We start from the raw sequence: 22,403 nt of genomic DNA, 5'->3' as shown, positions 1-22,403 counted from the left end.
GAAACATGGTTTGTTTGGCCTTCTCTGCTCCCACTTCTTTTGTCCCTGAAAGGCCATATCAGAGAAGTGACATAAAAATCTATTAAGTAGACGGGGCTGAGGCCAAAATGATGAAACCAAGACTTGGAGAGATTATCCAAACTCGTATCCTACCAAAAAGGGTGAAGATGGATTTGGAGAATCTGGCCACTTATCATAGCCTGCTCTTGCTGATGCTGGAGAGTGAAGGCTGGCTCTGAGCTCTTTTAGAGAAGTTTAATCAGGGGAGAAGACACCTGCTCCGGAAATCCCTCTTCTAGGTTGTAAACATTAAAACCATAGATCAGCTCCACCTTGGCAGGGGAGAGTGGCAGGAGATTCTTTTTGGCTAGTTTCCAATGACAACCTTTATGAAAAGATGAACAAAGGTGGTACCCCCATGTCAGGGTCTAGGGTGGACCAGGCCAGAGAGTAATTCCCTCCCTAACAGTTATGGGCATTGTAACAAGAGTATGAATGGAGGCTCCTACTCCCGATTCCACACCAGAATGTGGGACACAGATGGTGCTGGCTTCCTACCTTGCCTGCATATCCAAGCTGGGTCACTCCTCACTAAATGGTCTCCCTCAGGCCTGGGGGTGTGTACTAGGGAGATACTGTAGTCTTTTCTCAGAGGAAAAGGTCAAAGGTAAAGAAGCAAAGTCCCAGGTTAAGTAACTGACTGCGGATACAGGACCATGTATGAACCCAGGGATAAGATCTATACAGGTTTTTTAATAAGGCTTGGGCCTTTTGGATTGGAGACTCGAGGGTCCTTAACTGTGGAGTAAAAGCACCAGAGAATGGGAACCAGGGGCGGAGTTCAGCTTTAGCTGCCCATGCTCTCTGCAGGTGGGTGAGCCCCAGGCACTGGGGCGTCCTCATTGTTGAAAGGGGACTGTTTTGTCCTCTGGCTCTGACACGGGCTCCTGATGCTACTCCACCCGCAGCCTTATCCATTCCTCACCCTGCCTTCCCTCCTCTCTTGGCTTGTCAACCTTGGGAGCAAAATGTTTAATCTGAGTGTGTATTAAAGGTGTCAGAAAACTGATGCCTTAGGTGAAATGCGAGAGAAATACATCATTCCATTTGTAAACATGTGAAGCCTGAGATGTCTCCAGGTTAACAAGTTTCCTCTTAACTTTATTGGACTCTCTAGAAAAATATTTGTGAAAAGTAGAAAGAATACAGGTGCACCAATCTAGTTTCCATACCAATTTAAAGAAAAGGAAAATATAAAATATGTTTTTAGCTCATCCTCATACCTGTCTCCCAGCATGTGGGCTACTGGCTGTGGAGCATGCAAGGTGGGTACCCTGGGTGGCAGGTGAATTTAAAGCCTCCCCTAACCTGGACAGGCACTGGTGCCTCAAGGTGTGTGAGCCTGAGTCTGCTGGTGGGACAGGCTGCCCGCACACCACCCTCCCTGCCTGATGCCACCCTTCATTCCTGTGCTTTCTCAACACAGCCTTGGGAATGGCCCCATCCCTGCCTCCATCATAGCTTCTGGGCAGGATTCCAAAAGAAGGTCTGAAGGGTCATCTCTCTTCCTGTTGGCTCCCCATTGTCACCATTGTCAACACAGCAGACAGCAATTGAGCATTTGCCAATGGAAAGTACCACTCTGGGATAGGTATTAACCCATTTGTTCCTTGCAGTGACCCTCTGCGGTAAGGACTGATGTCACCCTCATTGTACATGCAGGGGAACTGTGGTACAGAGTTGAATTTGCGCAGATCCACAGGTTAACAGGCAGCTCTGTGGGGATTCTAGCCCGGGTATCACCCCAGGATCCAACAACATGACCCAACAAAAAATGTTCTGAGTGTGGGCATTAATTACACATATAAGTGTAATCTTACCACATGGGAGGAAAGGACAGAATGGGGCAGAAATAAAAGACCCCAAAAGTGGGTCCATCAACGTTTCCAATGGAAAGTGGTGTGTCTAGGAGCCCGCCAGGTCATCCTGCTACCTCTGGAGAGAGAGCCTCCACCAGGGAGGGGCTGAGGCAGACCCCAGCGTGGCCTGCAGTGCCCTTGGGCTGTTGTCACAGCTGGTGCAATCACTACAGCTGATACTTCAGAGAGCCGGATGCATCACGAGGTCAGCTCATTTGAATTCAGGCTCATCCAGTCTAGACACCTTGTTTGAAGGGACAGCTTCGAGGCCATGTTTCAGGGACCATGAAGGTACCCAGTATGAACTAGGGAGGTTCAAGGCCCTGGATTCTTAGCTCAGGTCCCACCTCACCAAGGATAGACCAAGTTCAGACTCAACCTGGGATCTGCTTCTGGCATTGCCCAGAGTAACCATTGACCCCTTTGATCCTCAGTCTCCCCTTCTACAAAATGGGAACTGTGGTGGTTACCAGAATTAAATAGACAGTGAATGTGAAGCACTTAACACCAGCCCTGGCCCTTGAAAGAGTTCCTTACAAACAGGCGTCCCTTTGGCTGTCTAACTACAAGAAAACCAGCAGCATTGCCCTGCCCATGCCTGGTGCTGTCACGCCTCCTGGAGAGAGAGTATTGAGAGATGGGGTAAGGGAGGCTTGGAGAGACTGCCCAGGTGGTATGTGAGTAATGCCAGGGCACGCTTCAGATACAGGCCCTGCAGAGCCCAAGCCCTTAAGATGAGCCTAGGGCTTCTCACCCTCAGCATTATTGGTATTAGGGTCAGACCCTTCTTTGTTGAGGGGCTGTCCCATGCAGCATAGGATATTTAGCAGCATCCCTGGCCCCACCCACTGGCAGCCAGTAACACTCCTTCACCCAGCCATAGAAACAGAAAATGTCTGCAGACACTGCCAGAGGTCTGCTGGATGGGGAGGGTTGAGAGCCTCTGCTCCTGGCTGATTGCTTCTTGCCTACTAGGGGAGGGGGCCCTGGGCCATTCCAAAACCAGCCCCTCTGCCTGGGCCCAGGCTCGTCCTCGCTTCTGCCTCTTTTTTTGCCGTTGGGGTGGGTATGGGGGGATGGAGTCTCGCTCTGTTGGCCAGACTGAAGTACAATGATGTGATCTCAGCTCACTGCAACCTCCGTCTCCCGAGTTCCAGCAATTCTTCCGCTTCAGCCTCCTGAGTAGCTGGGATTACAGGCATGTGCCACCATACCCAGCTAATTTTTGTATTTTTAGTAGAGACAGAGTTTCACCATGTTAATCAGGCTGGTCTTGAACTCCTGACCTCGTGGACCACCCACCTTGGCCTCCCAAAGTGCTGGGATTACAGGAATGTGCCACTTCGCCCCAGCCCTCTTAGTTACCTCTTAAGAAAATCTTTCCTCCCTGCTTCACCATCTGGCACAAGACCAGAAGCTCCAGGCTGTGTGCTGTTGTCCCTCTGCATTCCAGCTTCCACAGCTGTGGCCAGACCGCCATCTGCTAGAGAGAGAGAAGGCTGCTGACCCCTTGCCTGGCCCCTCCCTGCTCCTACCAGCAGTGGTTGTCTCCAGAAATGTCCTCCAAGCACAGAAGGTTTTGAGGCTGTCTGGCCAAGTCGATCCCCTCCTCATTCACTGGCAGCTACTCCCCTCCTTCTCAGCCTCCCCTCCTTCCAGCTGGCCTATCCCAGTGGAAGGAGTGGAGCCACCCACACCAATGCCCAGGACGGTCTCTGGGTTGCCCTTCCATTGCTACAGCTTCCCGATAGAAGGGACGGTTCCTAGACCAAACCAAGGGTCAAGCTGTTTATTCTCATGGCCCAATAACGAGATGCAGATGAACTGGGAAAGAAGAAAATTTATTTCTGTAACCAGGTACAGGGAGAAGGCCTGGAAATTATTGCCAGACCAACTCAAAATTACAGTTTTCCAGAGCTTAGATACCTTCTAAGCCATTTGTCTACATGTAAGTGTGCCTTCATCCAAAGACATAAGTGATTAACTTCTTCTACTCTATAACTAAGGTCTGAGTCCTAAAGACCTTCCTCTGGAGCCTCAGTAAATTTTGTTAATCTAGATGGGTCCAGGTGCCAGGGGTGATTACCCTTATCTTGTCTCCTGCTAAATCACAGAGGTTTGGGGAGTTCCTTCAGACCCCAATAAAACGTGTTTGTGGAGGCCCGGGGAGTTTCTTCAGACCCCCAGTAAAACGTGTTTCATTCTAAACGGGTCCTGCTAAGCATTCCACCATTATCTTGTCATGCTTCAAGGCCCAGGAAAAGCCTAGGCAAGCTCTTGGTGGGTTTGTGTTACATTCCAGCCTTTGTATAAGGGCACTGGCCCTTTTCGCCTTTCACATGTAACTTAACCACTCAGTCAGAACTGAAACGGTGGAAGCCTGCCTGTTCAGTCGTTAGGGAGACCTGGCCTGCCACAGGATCTTTGTTATGGGCTAGGCTTTTGCCAAGGCCCCCAAACGAAGCCACCAGCAGAGGGCCCAGCAGTCACCAGGCCAGATGTGCCAAACAACCACTGCTGCCTTCCTGGAGTCCGTTTCTGACTGCAGGATCCGTTTAATAAACCCATTCATCACGGCCCTTCTGGGAAGTCTGACAGGCTGCAGAATGGAAATCCAAAAACCCTCTCCTTGCTTCCCGCCTGCTTGCTCCTGTCTCCTGCTTCCCCTCCCTCCTCTCCTCTTCCAGATGTGGCCAGACGTCAGCCCTCCTCTGGGACATGGAGATGCTAAATTATTGAAATGCCAGGAAACACCAGCTAATGGAAAGTCCACTTAGCATGAGGGCTTCATTATCTGTGCCTGTTCACACATTCCCCTTGGGGGTCTTTGAGATGTTTTCATCAGGTTCCGGCCTGGGGAGGCGCCAGATGCCCAAATGCATTTCTTCCTGAAAGGCAACCATGGACAACAAGGGTTGAAGATGTCAAAAGAACTGCCCACCCACCCTCCCACCCCTTCAGCACTTCCAGTTTCAAGGCCCCTAGGATATTAAAAAATGAGAAATGCCAAAGTGGGCTCTCAAAAGACGCTTTTCTATTTAATCAGTTAATGCTTTTAAGGCAAAAAAACACACTGTCATTGTACTATGGTGATTTTAAGATAGCAGGAGGATTTATTTTTGAAATACTAATTTGTGGTTCCCTATAGGCTGTATAGTCAAGTAATGGGACAGAAGGAATGAATGAACTTCATCTTTCCCTATCAGTGACTTCTCTTTAGCCTCATTCCAGAGAATGGCGAGAAGTCTAAATCTGAGGTCAGTTGTGCTGACCTCAGGGCATATGGCTTCCTGGCAGCCCAGCCGTTGGATTTGACCTTTTGGCCCTTTTCTCTCCTCCCTACAGGCCAAGTAATAATCTGGGCCTCTGCCCAGGGGCCCACCTTCTAGATCGCATTCTGGATATTTAGGACTTAAGAATCCCCCACCCAGATGGCCCCAGCCTAATTAAAAAACCTGCATGGATCTTATCCCTGGGTTTGTCCTCCAAGGGTGGACTGTGTCTCTAGTAGGCCCAAGGGAGACTGGTTAGAGGGGAATGATTCGGCTTGGATATGCAGCCAAGGTTGGGGGGAAAAGGAGAGGCGGCTCAGGCTAGAAGCCTGCACTGTGTGTATCTGATGGTCTGGTGTGGAATCAGGAGTATGGGTCTCCATTCATAGTCATGGCCCAATTACTCTAAATATGAGGGAGGGCACTACTGTCTGGACTGCCCCACCCCAGACCTTGGTAAGGGAGTACAAACTTTGTTCATCTTTTCGTAAAGGTTGTCACTGGAAACTGGTCAAGAAGAAGAATCTCCTGCCACTCTCCCCTGTCAAGGAGGAGCTGATCTATCATTTTAATGTTTACAACCTGAAAGAGGAATCTCACAGGCAGGTGTCTTCTCCCTGGATTAAAGTTGTCTTAAAGAGCTCAGAGCCAGCCCTGACTCTCCAGCATCAGCAAGAGCAGAGCTGCTGGAGAGAGTTGGTGTGGGGGCCACTTGCTGGTGTATATGACTTTGGATAGCCTCTCTGAGCCTTGGTTTCATCATCTAGAAAATGAGGGTAATAGTAATACCTACTTAATAGGATTCTTATGAAAATTAATCAATCAGTGTAAAGTTGTCAGGATAATGCTGGGCACATCATCAGCGCTCAATAAATGTCAGCTCTTATTAGCAGCAGCAGCAGCAGCCTGGTCATTGCACCAGCTCCGTGCAGACAGACTTCTTTCCCCTTTCAGCTTATCCTGAGAAAGGCAAATGGGATGTGTAGAGTGTGATGTTCACAAGGCCAGAGAAGAACTTCTTGATATGTCCCAAGGAATGTATCTCATGACTTTTTATTGTAGAAAATTTCTTTCCTTTTTTTTTTTTTTTTTTTTTTTTTTTTTTTTTTTGGGATGGAATCTTACTCTGATACCCAGGCTGGAGTGGCTCACTGCAACCTCTGCCTCCTGGGTTCAAGTGATCCTCCTGCCTCAGCCTACCGAGTAGCTGGGATTACAGGTGGCTGCCACGATGCCTGGTTAATTTTTGTATTTTTAGTAAAGTCGGGGTTACATCATGTTGGTCAGGCTGGTCTTGAGCTCCTGACCTCAGATGATCTGCCCACCTTGGCCTCCCAAAGTGCAGGGATTACAGGTGTGAACCATGTGCCTGGCCAGAAAATCTCAAATATCTGTAGATACAGAAGTCAAATAGTCAAATAGTATAAATAACACCCACGTACCCATTGCCCTGCTGTAAGAACAAGACTCATGGACAGTCTGGCTTCATCTGTAGCTGCATCCCTCCCCAGGGAGTATGTTCTGATCTAGGTCTTCTCCCAACACCAGCAGTTTGAAAAGGTACAAAAGAATCCTATGCAGGAGCCATTTTCCCGCTAGGCTGGTGGGTCCCAGATCAAGAGAGCCAGGCATCATTGTCCAGCAAGTCAGGTTGACTCAGGGTGGATGTATTCAGGACAGGAGAAGGTCCTGAGCCTGTCAGAGAGGAGGAGGAACCACCCGGGTCCCAGAAAACAATTAAAGATGTTCAGTAGCCCATGGAGGTCAGGAGAGGACCTGGACCAGTAGGGAAGGTGCAGAATGAGAGGCAGATGACCAACATGCCTGCTAAGTGGACTTTTTCATTCTTGGGCCAAGGGGAAGTAGCCAGTGAGCGGCCTGGTCCAGAGGCTCGGGTCACCTTGGTTCAGTGTTGTAGTGGAAACAGATGCAGCCCTCAAAGTGTCCTCTGCAGCTTCCCCACTCAGGAATCACCTTCTTTGTCCCCGGAAGGAGGCAAAGGGTCAATGTTATCCTTATTTTACAGCCTGAAGAAAAAAGCTCTTGACCAGGTTCACATTTCGACAACAATTACACCAGCACTTTATGCCCCACTGCATTAAGTACTGGGAAGTGCTTCTGGCTTCATAAGCCACAGTTTTTCTGTGATCTCTGGCACTTTGGAGGAAAAATGTTGGAATCATTTTTCATAATGAACGACACAGCATGCCCTTCTTCCTGATGCCAACAGAACTCTGCCTGTCAATCCCATTTCTCAGCTTCTCTTCCTGCAAGAGCTCAGGGGCCAAAAGATCTATTTTCCTGGCACATGCACCTTCCTGAAATAATTTAAATCCTCATAACCTTCTTCTTTTCCTCGGCCCTTCTTCACCCATTCTCTTGGAACACTTGTTCCATTTGTCCTTCCATCTGCCTCTTGTCATAACTCTCATGTGCTCTAGACACTGACTCGGATTCCCTTTCAAAGAACAGGGGACAGTCTAAAGATATGTGGTATGGAGGGGTGGGGAGTTGACCTGCTATGTGGATGCTTGAAAGTCAGGCATTTGGAACAGACCCCCCGGAGACGTTTTCTCCAAACAGAAACTGTGGACCACACAGCTCAGCTGGGGATTTCGTTCAGGCTCCTGCCCAAATCCCAGAATTGTTCAGGACTCCCAGAGGCAGCCTGAATGGCCCAGGCCTCTTCATGGGGTATGAGATGGAGATTTCCATAGCAATAGGACCTCTGAGTCTCTTGCACTTGAGTAGCATTTTCCAAGGTGACCCTGATGATTGTTGTCTACTAGGACCCCACTGCTTCTTATCAGCCTGTACTAATCACGCCCATAGGTGTGGTTAGCTTCCTAGATCCTGAACAAACCTTCCTGGTCTTCTCCCCAGGTGTGGGCCTTCACATACACCCAGCAGATCCTCCAGGAGGAGCTGTGCCTGTCGGTCATCACCTTGTTCCCTGGCGCCCCAGTGGTTCTTGCCCTTTGCAAGAATGGAGATGACAGACAGGTAAGTGCTCAGCAGGTCCCTGGGATGTGGCCATCTCCATAATGTGACTGCCTTTTTAGGGCTTAGTCTCATGACCAGGAAAAGAGAGGAACTGTTAGAAGAGGAAGACTTGATAAGAGCGGTCAAGAGAGGGAGGGAAACTGCTGCCTGGGATCCCCTCTGTGATGCTAGCAGCAATGGCACCTCCACCCTCACTGGTCAGCCTGCCCCATGAAAGTCTATTGGCCTCCACTGCCCGCTCGTCTTCTACTGCCCTGTCATTGCTCTGTTCCCCACCTGGGATCCCAGACAAGGATATCAGGGTTCCAAGGATAAGGAAGACTTGGCCTTTGCCTTCAGGGCCCTGGGCTCTGGCAATGTGTCCCCCAAAGTTCCTAGCATTCTGGATGCACCAAACACCCAGTTACTCTAGCAGCAAAGTGTTGTCTCCATTCAGTTTCTTGCCAACTGGGTATTGGTGTTAATGAGAGCAAGATTTGAATGCCTCTTATGGCTCACTGGCTGTGTGACCCATGGCAGATTACTGGACCCCTCTGAGTGTCCATTTCCTCCTCTCTGAATTAGGGTTGAGGATGCCCACTACACAGGGCAGCTGAGACTGTCTCTATGCAGCAGAGCACTCAGTGCCTGCTCCAGGGTGCTTCCCCTGTGTCCTGTCCCTCCTTTGTCATGCAAGGCCAAGTGTGAGAACCTGCTACCTGAGACCCACCTCTCTGCTTTGGCCCCTTGAGTGCTTATACATTTTCAAAGAGCCCCCAGCCCCTCCTGCCATCACACTCGCTGCCCTCACCACCCCCAGCTCTTCCCCACTTCTTTGCCATCGTGCAGATACTAAGTGTGGATCATTTCTCAGGTTGTTCCTGTGACTAACTCGCTTCACGTTTTCTGGGCTATTGCTTGGAAAGTTATTGCCTCCTAATGAGTTTTCCTAGTAAACATATTGATTTTGCTTTTAACTTTTTTTAAACCCAATTTAATAAAAGAAACCAACAACAATACCTGGCGGAACAATTAGTTGCAGTTTTAGTGCTCCATGAAACCATGAAATCAAGTCTCTGAGTGACCCTAGACATGAGGCATCCACCTTTCTGATGATGCCAGAATTCCCATATTACTGATGGTACCTAGTTCATTCACTCTCCTCTTTGTCTTCCCAGCGATGGACCAAAACTGGTTCCCACATTGAGCATATAGCATCCCACCTCTGCCTAGATACAGATATGTTCGGTGATGGCACCGAGAATGGCAAGGAAATTGTCGTCAACCCTTGTGAGTCCTCGCTCATGAGCCAGCACTGGGACATGGTGAGCTCTTGAGGACCCTGCCAGAAGCAGCAAGGGCCATGGGGTGGTGCTTCCCTGGACCAGAACAGACTGGAAACTGGGCAGCAAGCAGCCCATGACCACCCCGGACATCCTGGACTGGGAGGTAGAGGCAGAGCCCCCCAGGATAGGAGCAACTGTCTCAGGGAGGACAGAGGAAAACATCACAAGCCAATGGGGCTCAGAGACAAATCCCACATGTTCTCAAGGCTGTTATGTTCCAGTCCTTGTCAGTCTTTCCCTGATTGGTATCTGGAGACAGAAACCTAATGGGAAGTGTTTGTTGTTTCTTTTCTTATAAAGAAAGCACTCTCTGGAGGCCAGAGAGAAAAGCCTTCTTTGTCACCAGGCCAGGACTACATTGAGAGATGAAGAATGGAGGTTGTTTTCGAAACAAATAAAAAGAACCTTAGAAATTGTCTCTGGGCATCTCCTGCTCTTTTCTTCTTATGTTGGCTCAGGGCTAAGCTGAGCTGTTCATGGAATAGGGGCACGGGGTGGGGTGGCATCTGTGGCAGAGTGGGCAAAGAAGACAGAGAGATGGGAGACCTGTGCCCTTATCCTGGGCTGCCACCAACTAGCTGTGGTATCTTAAAGTGACATGTAGCTCCTTTGGCCCACCATTTCTGGTTATGTCAGTGTGGGAGAGTGGGATCAGATCAGGGGCTTCTATTGGTGATGGACACCTGCCTCATTCCAGGGAATTGCCTAATTTGGAGGCTCTAGACTCCTCTGTGGAGATCCTGGTTCAGTAGGTACAGGGTAGAGTCCAGACATCTCAGCTGATTCTGACACCACTCCTTGGTTAAAAACACTACCCTGGATGGTCTCTATGGCTGCTAGGGCTTTATGGCCTATGGCCTTTAGCATAGAAGTTTCTCACCCTAATAAATCCCCAGAGTACTGGTGTGCCTGGGAATGGGTTATGGTGGTTGCCCATTCTTATTGACTAGGGTTTAAGAGAAGAACCAATCCATATTGTTTGAAGCTCCCAAAATATGCCCATAACTTCTCTGCCCAGGTCAGTTCCCTACATGCTGTTTGGTAACTGACTTTGTTACCCACTGCTGCATAAGCATAACACATGACCTGGAATTTGGCAGCCTGAAGAAACACGCATCTATTCCCTCATGGCTTCTGTGGGTCAAGGTTACAGGTATATCTTAGTGAGGTCCTCTGCTTTAGGGTGTCTTACAAGGCTACCATTAAGGTGTTGGCCAGGGCCACTGTCATCTCAAGGTTCAGCTGGAGCAGGATCTGTTCCAAGCTCACTCAGCAGTTGTTAGAAGGATATGGTTCATCTCAGACTGTTGGCCAGAGGCTGCCCTCAGTTCCCTGCCATGTGGGACTCTCCAGCATCACCATTTGTTTCACCCAGGCAAGCAAGTCAGGATGGCAAGTGTGCCACCAAGACAGAAGTCACAGTCTTTTATACCCTCATCTCCATTATAAGTTACTTGCCATTGCTTTGGGCATATTTTATTTTAGAGAAGCAAGGCATCAGGTGTAGCCTGTACTCAAGAGAAAGAATTAATGTCAGGAGGCAGCGATTGCTGGGAGCCATTTTAGAATCTGCCAACCACAGGAACTATTATATTCTAAGCAGGTATCCATTTCCCCTTCATCCAGAAAGCCCTTCAGTGATGGGAATTAGTTCAAGCTCATCATTATAAAATCCATTACTGCAGACTGCTATAGACTTGGAAAGAGTCGAGTGTGTGCAGCCCCAGGAGCTCCTCTGGTGCTGGATCTGTTTGTTTCTGCAATGCCCTTGTGGCCTTCTGTAGTTAGGATGTGGCCTTCTTGTTGAAGCAGTTTCACTCCACACTGGGAAAAGGAAGGGAGGCCATGGTCAATAAAGCCATCTATAGAAGACATTCTGATGGCCCCTAAGCTCTGTGTCCACACAGTTGAAACCAGGCCTTCAGAGAAGAACAAGAACAGGCACGTTCACCAGCAACCTCTCCCCTATGTAGTGAAACAGGTACTGCACTAGAATAAATATAAGAGAGCCTGGGATTGTCCTCATCTGTCCTCTGTCACCCTCAGTGTATGTGCCTGTCTTTGAGCTCCCTGGTGGCAAGAAACTTTCTCTTCTTTATCCCCACCTCTGGACTGGGCACTTCAGCCCCTCAGTGGGTGTTTTCCTAAATGGATAATTGAAAAACTATTTCTTGTCTGAGACAAGTGGCATTATTTACATTTTACTACCCCTGTAAAGTCACAGAATGCAGGTGGTGTTGGGTCCTTCTCAAACACCCAAAGGAATGGGGGTAGAGGAATAAAGGCCTCAGCCCTAGAGGGGCAAACATGCCTTATCGCAGCCTATTTTGTTGTGGCTCAGCCATCCCCCTGACCTCCCTCTTAGAGCCAGAGCCCTTGGGTTGATAATGAAGAGTCACCTTAAAGGGTGTGGAGAGTAATTTGCTAAAGGAGATAGGATGGCTCTCATGTAAGTTGCCGTGAATGTGTCTTAAAGCCTCCTTAGTGGAAAATGGAGATTCAAAACTCTGATGGTGCAAAAGGAATCCCTACAACTGTGCAGTTATCCAGATGCTCTCTAGCCACTAACCTGAGGGTGATGCAGCCAAAGCAAGAGGAGTTTAGAATTTAAAAGCAAGCAAAGCAGTCATTCGGAGCCTCCACCAATTCAAGGCAAAGCCGACGATCACTGGATGGGATAGTCACATTCTCCAGCCCCAGGGAAGCCTTTGCCTGCACAGGTGCAGCACAGAATGAGTGTGGCCAAGCCTTCCCTGGCTGTCTGGTATTTTGGTGAATACTGAATGAGGGCCCTCAGGCAACTCTGAATATTGAGTTTGAATGCCAAAATTTAGTAACCTGGAATGGCACACTTAGTAGGTCATCAGTAGCTGTGAGTGAAGGTGAAAGTTTGTCAAATGATATCAGCCTATGACAACAAAAAAGACCTACACTCTAAGGATCTTAAGGGCTCACAAGATTTAGACCTCAAACCATGCTTGGAGAGTCATCACCCTAGAGCAATCTCACCATACTGCCAGGAGAGGAAGCAGCCAGGTGTGGCAGAAGCTCCTTCCCCCAAGGTTGCATCTGGTAGTGGAAGCAGTGTGGATATCTGAGTATTTTATTGGTGTGATGTGTGTATTAAAGGAAAGGGAATTTATACATATATATACATGTATATATGTATATATATATTATATATATACATATATAATATATATATAAAAGGAAAAGGAGTTTATACATATGAATATTTTATATATTATATATATATATATGTTGTGTGTGTGTGTGTGTGTGTATGCATATGGGCATAGCAGGCATGCTTTGCTATTTGGATTAGAGTTGAAGTCATGATGGTGTTGAGTGAACGGGGAGAAATGGGAGTTTTTAGGTAAATTTGAGCTCAGCATGGGTGGTTGACCCTGGTACCATGTTGGATCTGAGACTCACTCTCTTCAGTGATCTGAGACTCACCCACAGTTTCCTTCTGTGTTTTGTAATTTCTCCCTGTGAGCTCATCTTCAGCAGGAGTTTCTTCCTCTAGGTATCCCAGGGGCCCTGCTTGTGGAGGCATGCCTCAGGGAAGATTTACCTTTCCCTCTGCCAGGGTCCACTGGGTTTCATAGACTACAAATGGATTTGTACATTGATTTCTCTGTTGGTGGTTTCCACACTACGAATGATGAGAATTTGAACCCCAACTCTATTACTTGGCACAAGCTTGGATTTTCGTCTTTTCCAGATTGTCATTTTTCTACCCAAAATTTTAGTCCCACTCCATGCCATCACCACTCACCCAGCTGGTGGATGGGGTTGTCTAGTCTCTCTAGAACACAACTATAGAAGGGCCCCATTTCTGGCCTCTGCTGCCCATGAGGCTGTGGTTTTCACATCTGCGCCTGCCTGGGTGTTAAAGCCCCAGCCCTGTTGATATGCACCTGGCTTCAGTTCCCCTTCAGCGCTCATTCATGACTCTGACTCTGAATTCTCACTTGATTTTAGAATCTGGAATTTCTCCCTTTTTCCTTTCAAATGCAGCTGTGATTTCAAATTGTTTTATCCAATATTTATATATGTGGGGGGAAGGGAGCTCCCTCTGCCAACTCAGACCAAAATCCCTTAGTGCTGTAATTAGCTGTCACCACTGTCTTTCCCACTGGTATGGGACCATATCTTACTGTAGACACTCAATAAATTTCTATGAATGAGTGAGAGCATAAGCCTGTGATTCTTTAGTACCACTTCCTAATTACCTCCTGGCTACAGTTATCAAATGTTAGAGTTTTGAAAAGACAGCAAAAGCAGAAACAGAGGACCAAGAAGACAAATTTATAACAATAAAAATCTTGTTATAATACACATAGATTTAGGGGTCATGCATATTTTACTTCATAATGACACAGCTTAATACTGAAAATGCTAACTGGAAAGAACTATCACTAATGAAAGTCTTTAATACTTCAGTAGAGCCCAAAAAGACAGAATTTGTTCTTATAAACTCTGAGGATGGTGATGGAAGGGTTGGGGGGAAGCCATGTATTTCATCTGCATGAATCTAAGGCAGATTCACTCACATATGGCAACCTTCGTCCTGGCTATCCTTCAAAGAGAGGTCCACCTTGTACCTATGGTCTACCATAGTTTACCCATAGGAGAGTTAAGTGCCCTTGCTTTCCCCGACTCCACACACTGAGCCATCATCCTGCCCTAACCCATTCATTCTCTTAGCACCCAGGACAGTGTCTGGCACAAAGGGGTATGGTGAAGATTTGTGGGTTATATCAGAAGTCTGGCAGCTGTGCAGACGTGGTCTCTGAGATGCCCCACGTGGCAGATGGGCGCTTCTTCTCCCGCACCATCCAGAGCCAACCGCCCGAGCTCCCTCGTGGTCTGTGGACTCTGGCAGCCCAACTCGGATTAGCAGACTCCAAAGCTCTGAGCACTTTTCCATTTGCCATGGAGCTGACTAATTTAATGAAGCCATCACAGTGCAAACCTCAGGGCTTATTGGAAAAGGACTTGAGCACGACATTATTTCACAGCAGTAGATTGCATCATTTTCATTTCACAGCTTTCCAATGGGAAATAATAAAACAAAATTACAAACATAATGAAGAGAGAAAGAAGGAGAAGAAAAAAAAACCTTGGGTGAGAGACACATCCTCTGTGCTGTGACAGGGCTAGTTACCTTATTCATTTGAGCCAGTAAATATTACCTGGCCTCACTCTGCCACCTCACTTTGGAAGGAACAGCCCAGAATGCCTGCACCTGCTGCTGAAGATAACAAGCTGCAATAACTCACTGTCCAGATGCAGCAAGGAGTGGTGAGTGCCCCTGGGAATGGCCAGCTGGATGGCCCTCTGATAAATTCCAGCCTCCAAGAGTGGAGCCTTTGCTGGGCCAGCCACAGTGCTGAGATGAAGGGCTGCCATTTGTGAGGGGGCAGTGGGTCCTTTGCTCTGGAAGACAAAGCAGCTTCAACAGTGGAGTTTCACCCATTCCTGAGATGAAGGAAGGAAAATGGGTTCCTGCCTTCCTCCATCCTGCAGGGTGCTTTTGGTGTGACCGTGGGTGACCTGACAGCCAGAGGCTAAATAGGAGTCAACAGAGAGGTGAAGCTCTTTCCAAAAGCTGTTCTCATTAATAGCACTGAGGTATGCAGATGGAGGGTGGTGACAGACGGCTGGGCCTTCTATTTTATGCTGCGCACCTGCCTTGCAGCTCAAGAGACACCCCAGGCCTGTACCCACAGCAAGAAGATGGTGCCCCTCCATTCCACCCAGGCCCCAGATTCCTTTCCTTTCACTGAAAATAGTTTTCTCCTCCAATAGTGGAAGAGTTTGAGGACATTTGGAATGAGCTCCCTCTTCTTTGCCTCCAGAGTCTCCTCCAAGGCTGCTCCTCACCTCAATTTCCCCTCTCTTCTTGATCCCTCTTTTTACCTCCCTTCTGCCAACCGCTCCCTAGCAACTGAGTGGCAGATATATCTCTCCTACCCGAACTTAAAGCAAAAATCTTTCCTGTGAGGCTGAGCTTCTCTTTCACGTTGATTGACATGCCCCGCTAAAGCATAAAGGCTAGTTCTATGAGCTCTGGTGGTAGATAATACAGGTTCAAACCCTGGTTCCTCTAGTTCTCAGCTCTGTGACTAGGAGCAAGTTACTTAACCTGTCTGAACTCAATTTTTCTCCCCTGTCAAGGAGCTAATAATCACACCTGCCTCATAATTTTACTGTGAGATTGATTGAAATGATTCATGTAAGGTTCTCAGCACAGAGCCAGGCACATATATATGTCCTCAGAAATGTTTGTCATCCTGTAATTCATCATGAGGATTAAACTTCAGGTCCCAGAGCAGAGGGGAGGGCCTGTGAGTGTCGAGGGATGACACTTTGTCTGAGTCTGTACAAGCTGCTATAACATGTCACACCCTGAGTGGCTTAAACAAAGAAGCATTTATTTCTTATAGTTTTGGAGATTGGGGAGTCCAAGATCATGGTGCCAACACATTGGTGTCTGATGAGGACTCACTTTCTCCCTGTGTCCTGACTTGGCAAAACAAGGACGAGAGAGTTCGCTCTCCGGGGGTCCCTTTTATAAGGGCGCTAATCCCACTCACAGAGGCCCCACCCTCGTGACCTAATCATCTCTCCAAGACTGTACTCCTTAACACCCTCACCTTTGGGGTTAGGATTTCAACATATGAATTTAGGAAGACAAAACCTTCAGTTCATTGTACTCTTCAATCCTCAGAGGTCCATTAGAGGACAGGCTGAGACTTTGCTGTGGAGTTGGCTGGGGCATGTAGTCCTGGAGAAGACTCAGATACCCTGCAAGCACAACTCATTGGTCCCAAACTGGGGATGAGATCAGGAGGGAAAGTAAACAGAATAGGGCAGTGAGGATCAGCTCCCTGAATGGTGCCCCCACTGGTTTGTGCCCTTTGGTTGCATGCAGTTCTTAAGTGATCTCAGCCCCTCTGTTCCTTTCCCAGCTATCCACAGGTCGCTCCCTCCTCTGCTGGGCCCCGTGGAGAAACCACACCATGTGCAGTGTCTGTGTGCTGTGGCAGAAAAAGGCGGGAGACACCACAAAAAGGACCTGGAGGCGGGGCCCAGCACCCCCAGAAGCTCCCTTCTCCTCATGAGGAGGCCATGCCTCTCCCCAACATTTAGGGAATAGTGCCAGCTCCAGCTCTGCTTCTTACCCTTAGTTAGATACTTCTGGTCTGACCCACAGGTTCAGCTCTCACGCCTGAATTCTGCCTCCCTTCAGCCTGGCACCTGCATGATTTTCAGTTTGGGAGCTACCCCAGATGTGTCAGGTCCAGCCTGCACTTCTACTGCCTACCCAGGAGGCATCTGCTCTGGATGTGGGGTCTGCTCCATCTCGCCAGACTGGGGGTCACTGGAGCTTTGGGTCCTTTACCTCCTGTCCCTTTGCTCTGGATACCTGGTCCAGATGTGTCCTAGGAGGCAAGAACAGTGTCTGCACAAGCAAAGAAACAAAAAAAGGACAGGCCTTTCACAGGGAATGTGGAGCAAGTCAACCAGCCTGTGGTGTAGGAGACATGGAAAAAAGTGGGATACAGGTAAGGCTGGGAAGGGGGCCTTGAATGCCAGGCAGAGGATTCTGCACTTAATCAAGTAAAGTAGCTGTGAGCCACTGAAGGCTTTGGAGCAAGGGAGTAGCATTGTAAGAAGGATGTAAGAAGAGGAAGATTGACTCAGTAGCATGGAGGAAGGTGTTCTGCAGGTGAGATTCTGTGAAGGCAGGGCCTGTTAAAGACTCCAGAGATGTGAGACCTGAACTATGTTACTGACAGAGCAAAAAATAGACAATGGCTATTTTCCCATTGTGGGGGTGGATGTGGGAGACTGAGGAGAAGAGGGAGAAGGGAAGATGGAGCAAAGTAAGAGGATGGCCTTCATGCCAAGTAGATCCTGCTGGGCTTACTGGGTAAACGCCTTCACAGCCCCCATATTTAATTGATCTATTTGAGTATCCAATAACCAGGCTTAATTTCTTAATTGCAAAACAGACACACACGAGAGAAATACTAGTAGCATAGCAACCGCTTATACAGTGCTTGCTTGGTGCCCAGCATTGTTCTTAGAGTTTTAAGGAATTTACCTTAGTCAATGCACATAAAAATCATAGCCATATAGTAACAGCTACTCTTATTATCTCCATCCTAGAGTTGGGTAACTTGAGAACCAAGCAGATTAAGTAACTTGTCCAAAGTCATACAACTTGCAGTAGAAGTGACATTCAAGTCCATGAAGTCCACTCTTGAGTTCTTGGGTTTTGGTTCTAGGCTCTGCTGCTTCACACACTGAAGATAAAATAACAACTCGTCAGAAAGAAAATGCTGTAAGTACAGCTGAATTACCTTGTGGAAAACTCCCTCATGAGCTGACTTTTAAAATTGAGTGGTTCTATGTCACTCACAGATGGTTAGCCCCACTGACTCAGAGTCATTCATTCAAGGGTCGTTTGTTAGGTAGGGAAGGGAGAGGAGACATCGCATTTAGTGATCTGCTATTACGTGCTGATGCTATGTTTATGTGTTTTACGTTCACTCTTTTATTTACTGCAAGCAATATTCCAGACAGATATTATCACAGTTTTATAGATGAGGAACTTGAGCCTCAGAGAAGTTAAATAACTGGTCAAGGTTGCCCAGATGATAGACATGATACAGCGAGAGCCTCTTCTCAGTGGCCATGTCTCCCAATTGACATGGCATCAGCCCCCAAATGTATATGTAAATCACTGAGCAATAAATATTTACTAGACACCTGCTATATAACAGGCACTATGAAAGAAACTGGCCACCAGTCCTTGCCTTCAAGGATAGCAAGCATAGGAGAGGAGGTTCTATTTGAGAGTGAGAGGAGGGAAAGAGAAAATGGGAGGGAGGATGTGCTTGGTGGGATCACTGCTATCACAGAGGTTGCTTGAGTCCGAGGGGCACAGAGGAGAGAAAGGAGAAGCTTTGCAGAGAATCAGAGGGCTGAGCTGTGAAGTTGACAGGACAAGAGGAAGAAAGGGCAGAACTCTAGACACAGGAGCCCACATTTGCTTTGAGTACCCGATTTAATCCTCACTGTAATATCCTTGAGGCATTATCTTCATGAACTTTACAATAGTTGTTTTGAGATTGGAGAAGAACACTGGACTGAAGGAAGGAGGAACTCCCTTCAAGGAGTTGCTTTCTGGGCCCCCAGCAGGAGGGCTGTGGGAGGCAGGTGTTCTCTTTGTGTCCCCATAGCACCCTTGTGTCCTCCGGGAGCATCCTGTGTCTCCATGTCCTTCTGTGTTCCTAGGGGACTCTGCACAGCCTAACTTAACACTCACTCCATTACCTGCATGTCCTCTGTCCATGTATCGGTCTCCCACCCCCACTGTGTGTAAGCTCCTCAGAGAATGGGACCCACACTGCCTCTGGTAGAGTCTGGCTCTCAAGGGCGCTTGTCAAACTGAACCTGAATAGACCCAGCCAGGTCTTCCAGATGCAGCTGCTCTTTCATCTGCTTCCATGTCTAATCAAACAGGTCAAGATCATTTCTCTGTCCATTTTTAAAACATCTTTAGAAATCATTCTTAATTTACTCAAATCAGTAATTAGTGAACACCTACTAGGTGCAAGTAACCAGGTCTACTGAGGCTACAGTGAGCTAAGATCCTCGAGCCCTGCCTGTAACTGATGTGAGAGGAAGGCGGTGTCATCTTGATTCACAGGGCAAGAAATAGCACTCAGAGAAGTGCAATAACTTATCCAGGACACACAACAAGTAAGGGGGCAGGCAGAGCTGGAACCCGCTTAGCTATAGGGCCCCTATTCTCTTTCCTTTTCTTCTAGAAAGTTTCACTTTTAGAAAAATCTAATTTAAAAAATCGTGAGAATAATCTTATATGTAGAGTAACCGAGAAGCTCAAAATGTAACATATTTTTCAAATTGTCTTTTCCAATCATGACAAGAAAAGCTGAGATTGTGAGATGACAATAGCTTGGCCAGTTTGATTCAATAAAAGGACATTCGGCCCACTAAAGGGCCATACCAGCAAGCTTTGTCACTTTAAAAAACTTGTTTCTACTTTTTTATCAAGGTAATAGTTGTTTGAAGTGATGCTTACATATAGAAATCCGCTAGTCCACACCCACTCCCTTTCTCCAGAGACAGTCATCCTTCACACTTCTAGGTCTTGCCCCTGGCATTTACCTCTACAATTTAAAAATTATTCTGCTATTTCTGGAAATATGAGTTTTAGACATTATCTATTGACTTCATGCCATGGTAGATAAGGACTTAGTTTTTCCACACCACTGCTCACATTTTTCTCCTTTTATCTCTGTGACATGTTTACAAAATAATTTTTGTCAAAACCAATAATCAGCATTTATGTCCTAAGTCAAATAGTGAATTACAATAAACCTCTTTTCTTGTACAATCTTTTGTTTTTCCTGGAATTAATAATGGCCTCGATATTTTTTCACTTCCCTAGTTTTCTATCTTTCACGCCTTTCTCCAAATTTTCCAACATGTCATAATAACACTTTCCATAATCTCAAGTGAATTATCATTTCCCTTTTTTTTTCTTTTCCTTGAGAGCCTTCACTCAGGAGTCTCTATGATCAAATGTTCCAGTGTTATTAGTTGCTTTCTATGTGTGCTGCATAGCAAACATCCTAGGGATTTCCTTCTTTTAGCTCTAATTCTGGTTCCCCTCTTTCCTGAATCATAAAACCATGTATCTTCCTATTTCATAACTTACTGCTTTTTTGTTTCTTTGTTTTTTGTTTGCTATACAACATTCTCATGTACATTTCTAAGAATGGATGCATCAGAGGTCAATTTTTTGAATTTGAAAAATGTCTTTATTCTACTTCACATTTGTTTTCTACTTTGATTGCATATTAAATTCCAAGAAGAAAATCATTTTTCTTCTGAATCCTGAGGCATTGTTGTCAAGTTCTATGAAGAGTCCTGAGATTTCACCCTATTTATAAGCTAACAAGTTAGCCTGCCACAGTTTCACGGAGGCTGATAGAAAACACAAGACTCCTGGGTCAGAGATAAAGGCAGTTTATTACTCACAGCAGCGGGAGAAGTCCGGATATCAGCATTGTTTGTACTGATTCCCCTAACGCTGATTCTCACAGAGTTTGCAAAGAGGTTTGCAAAGTTTGCAAATAATGCCATACACCCACAATGGATATCATTACAAGAAAGGGATCCTGAGCTTAGGGAACCCAAATCTTTCTAATGGGCATGCTTACCTTCTGCTCTGTAGGGAAACGTTTCCATCTTCCAAGGCTGTTCACTAAACCAACACACTGGAAAAGACAGTCCAGACAAAGAGCAGTCAGTGCCACTCTCCTGAGACACTGAGAAATTCACAAGACAGAATAAATTACTAAAAATGGTTTTATTGTCCTCTGTTTTCCACTGCTGCCCCCAAGCAGCCTGATATCAATGTAATCATTTTCTTTAGTTTGTTATTGTTTTCCCTCCTCCCTGGAAGCTTTTAAACCATCTCTTTATACCTGGTTTTCCGATCTTTCCAAATTTCAATTTGGAAACTCTATATCCTATATTTTTGGAGTTTTATTCTTATACGATTTATTTGTTATATGTTAGATGGCTTCTTTCCCTTCATACACCTTTATGGAATTCTCTCATTTTCTTTGGATTTGTTTCTTTGCTTTGTTCTCTGTCTTTCAGCTTGGAAGATTTTCTCAAACTTCTAATCATCTATGGCTGTTAAGTGTATTTCTAAAAACAAGGCACTAAAACAGCTGCAAATGCTGGGTCCTTAGGCAGCACATACCATCTGGTGAGCTGAACCATAGGGTGATTGAAGGTTATCTGGCCTCTTCATTGATGGGATCACAATAGTCAATATTCGTAGGTGTTCGCTCTTGGATTCTCCAGTTTCTCTAGAGAGCAATTTAATGGTTTCCTGCCTGGGAGATTTATGCCAGGCTTGACTTTCTGGACATAAGGTGGAGGAATAGAGCAAGGTTACCATGTTGCAGAAACCACATTTTTATGGAAAAGAACAAATAAATGCTTTTGATAAACCAAAGCCTCTTGACACTGGTGTCCTCACTGTGGTCTACCCCCATTCTCTCAGGGAGAGCCTCAGACTTTTCTCATAATGCAGGAGGAAGTCACTTAAAAATAGATTGAATCAACAGGGCGCATGAATCTAAACCTTACCCATCCGCACTAACTGCTTTGTCACGCAGACACTGCTATTCTTTGTGGGAGTCTGTCTGAGGGGCAACACTGTTGCAGGACAGCTGGAAGACAGAACTAGGGTTCATGGCTGCATTTTCGCATGAAGCTTTCTTTGCAAAATGCTGCTTCCCTTTTTCTTTTTATGTAAGCTGACCTTGGCTTCTTGAGCCTCAAGGTGTCATTTGCTGTTCTTTTTAATTTTTTCTTCACCAAGTGTTCGTTTTATCACATTCAATTTCTGAGCATCTGTTTTATGTGCCTTGAAGACCCCCCACCTGTTAGTAAACCTTTATGAAGTCTCTAATTAAGTTTCAAGGCCACTGCTATGACGAAGCCGTCTTCAGTCATCACCTGGTGAGCACAGGCACTCACACAACAGGAAAGCCCATAATCTCTTCCGACAGGGCATCTGAATCTCAGAATCTCAGTGGCTGGGGCCTGGGAATCTATATTTTGAGAAAATCTAGGTGATTCTGGTGACCTACTAATTGGAAGGGTCTGTGTGCCCTTGCCTCCCATGTCTCATGCCTGAATTTGGGGTTCTAATATCATAGGCCACATGTCCCTGGTGCCAACTACCTTCCCATTTGAACCTGGGCTGATCCACTACCCTGGCTACACAGAACCTAAATGCCAGACTTGGATTTTGC

At 46.7% G+C, this 22,403-nt stretch overlaps 1 protein-coding gene across 2 annotated transcripts in view; it reads left to right on the top strand.

The window, feature by feature from the left end:
* The window catches only part of GALNT14 (polypeptide N-acetylgalactosaminyltransferase 14), a 233,210-nt gene extending 223,268 nt beyond the window's left edge, over positions 1-9,942 (top strand). For both annotated transcript variants that reach the window (XM_032239220.1, XM_032239219.1), the window contains 2 exons: positions 8,075-8,194; positions 9,352-9,942. In XM_032239220.1, the coding sequence (XP_032095111.1) occupies positions 8,075-8,194; positions 9,352-9,510 (279 nt within the window). In that variant the 3' untranslated portion in view covers positions 9,511-9,942. The remainder of the gene's footprint in view (positions 1-8,074; positions 8,195-9,351) is intronic.
* The last annotated feature ends 12,461 nt before the right edge of the window (positions 9,943-22,403 follow it).

The sequence above is a fragment of the Sapajus apella genome, unplaced genomic scaffold, assembly GCF_009761245.1.
Source record: "Sapajus apella isolate SASKATOON/1434 unplaced genomic scaffold, GSC_monkey_1.0 scaffold44, whole genome shotgun sequence".
In the NCBI taxonomy this organism is placed as follows: Eukaryota; Metazoa; Chordata; class Mammalia; order Primates; family Cebidae; genus Sapajus; species Sapajus apella.
This window is presented reverse-complemented; position numbering and strand designations above follow the sequence as displayed.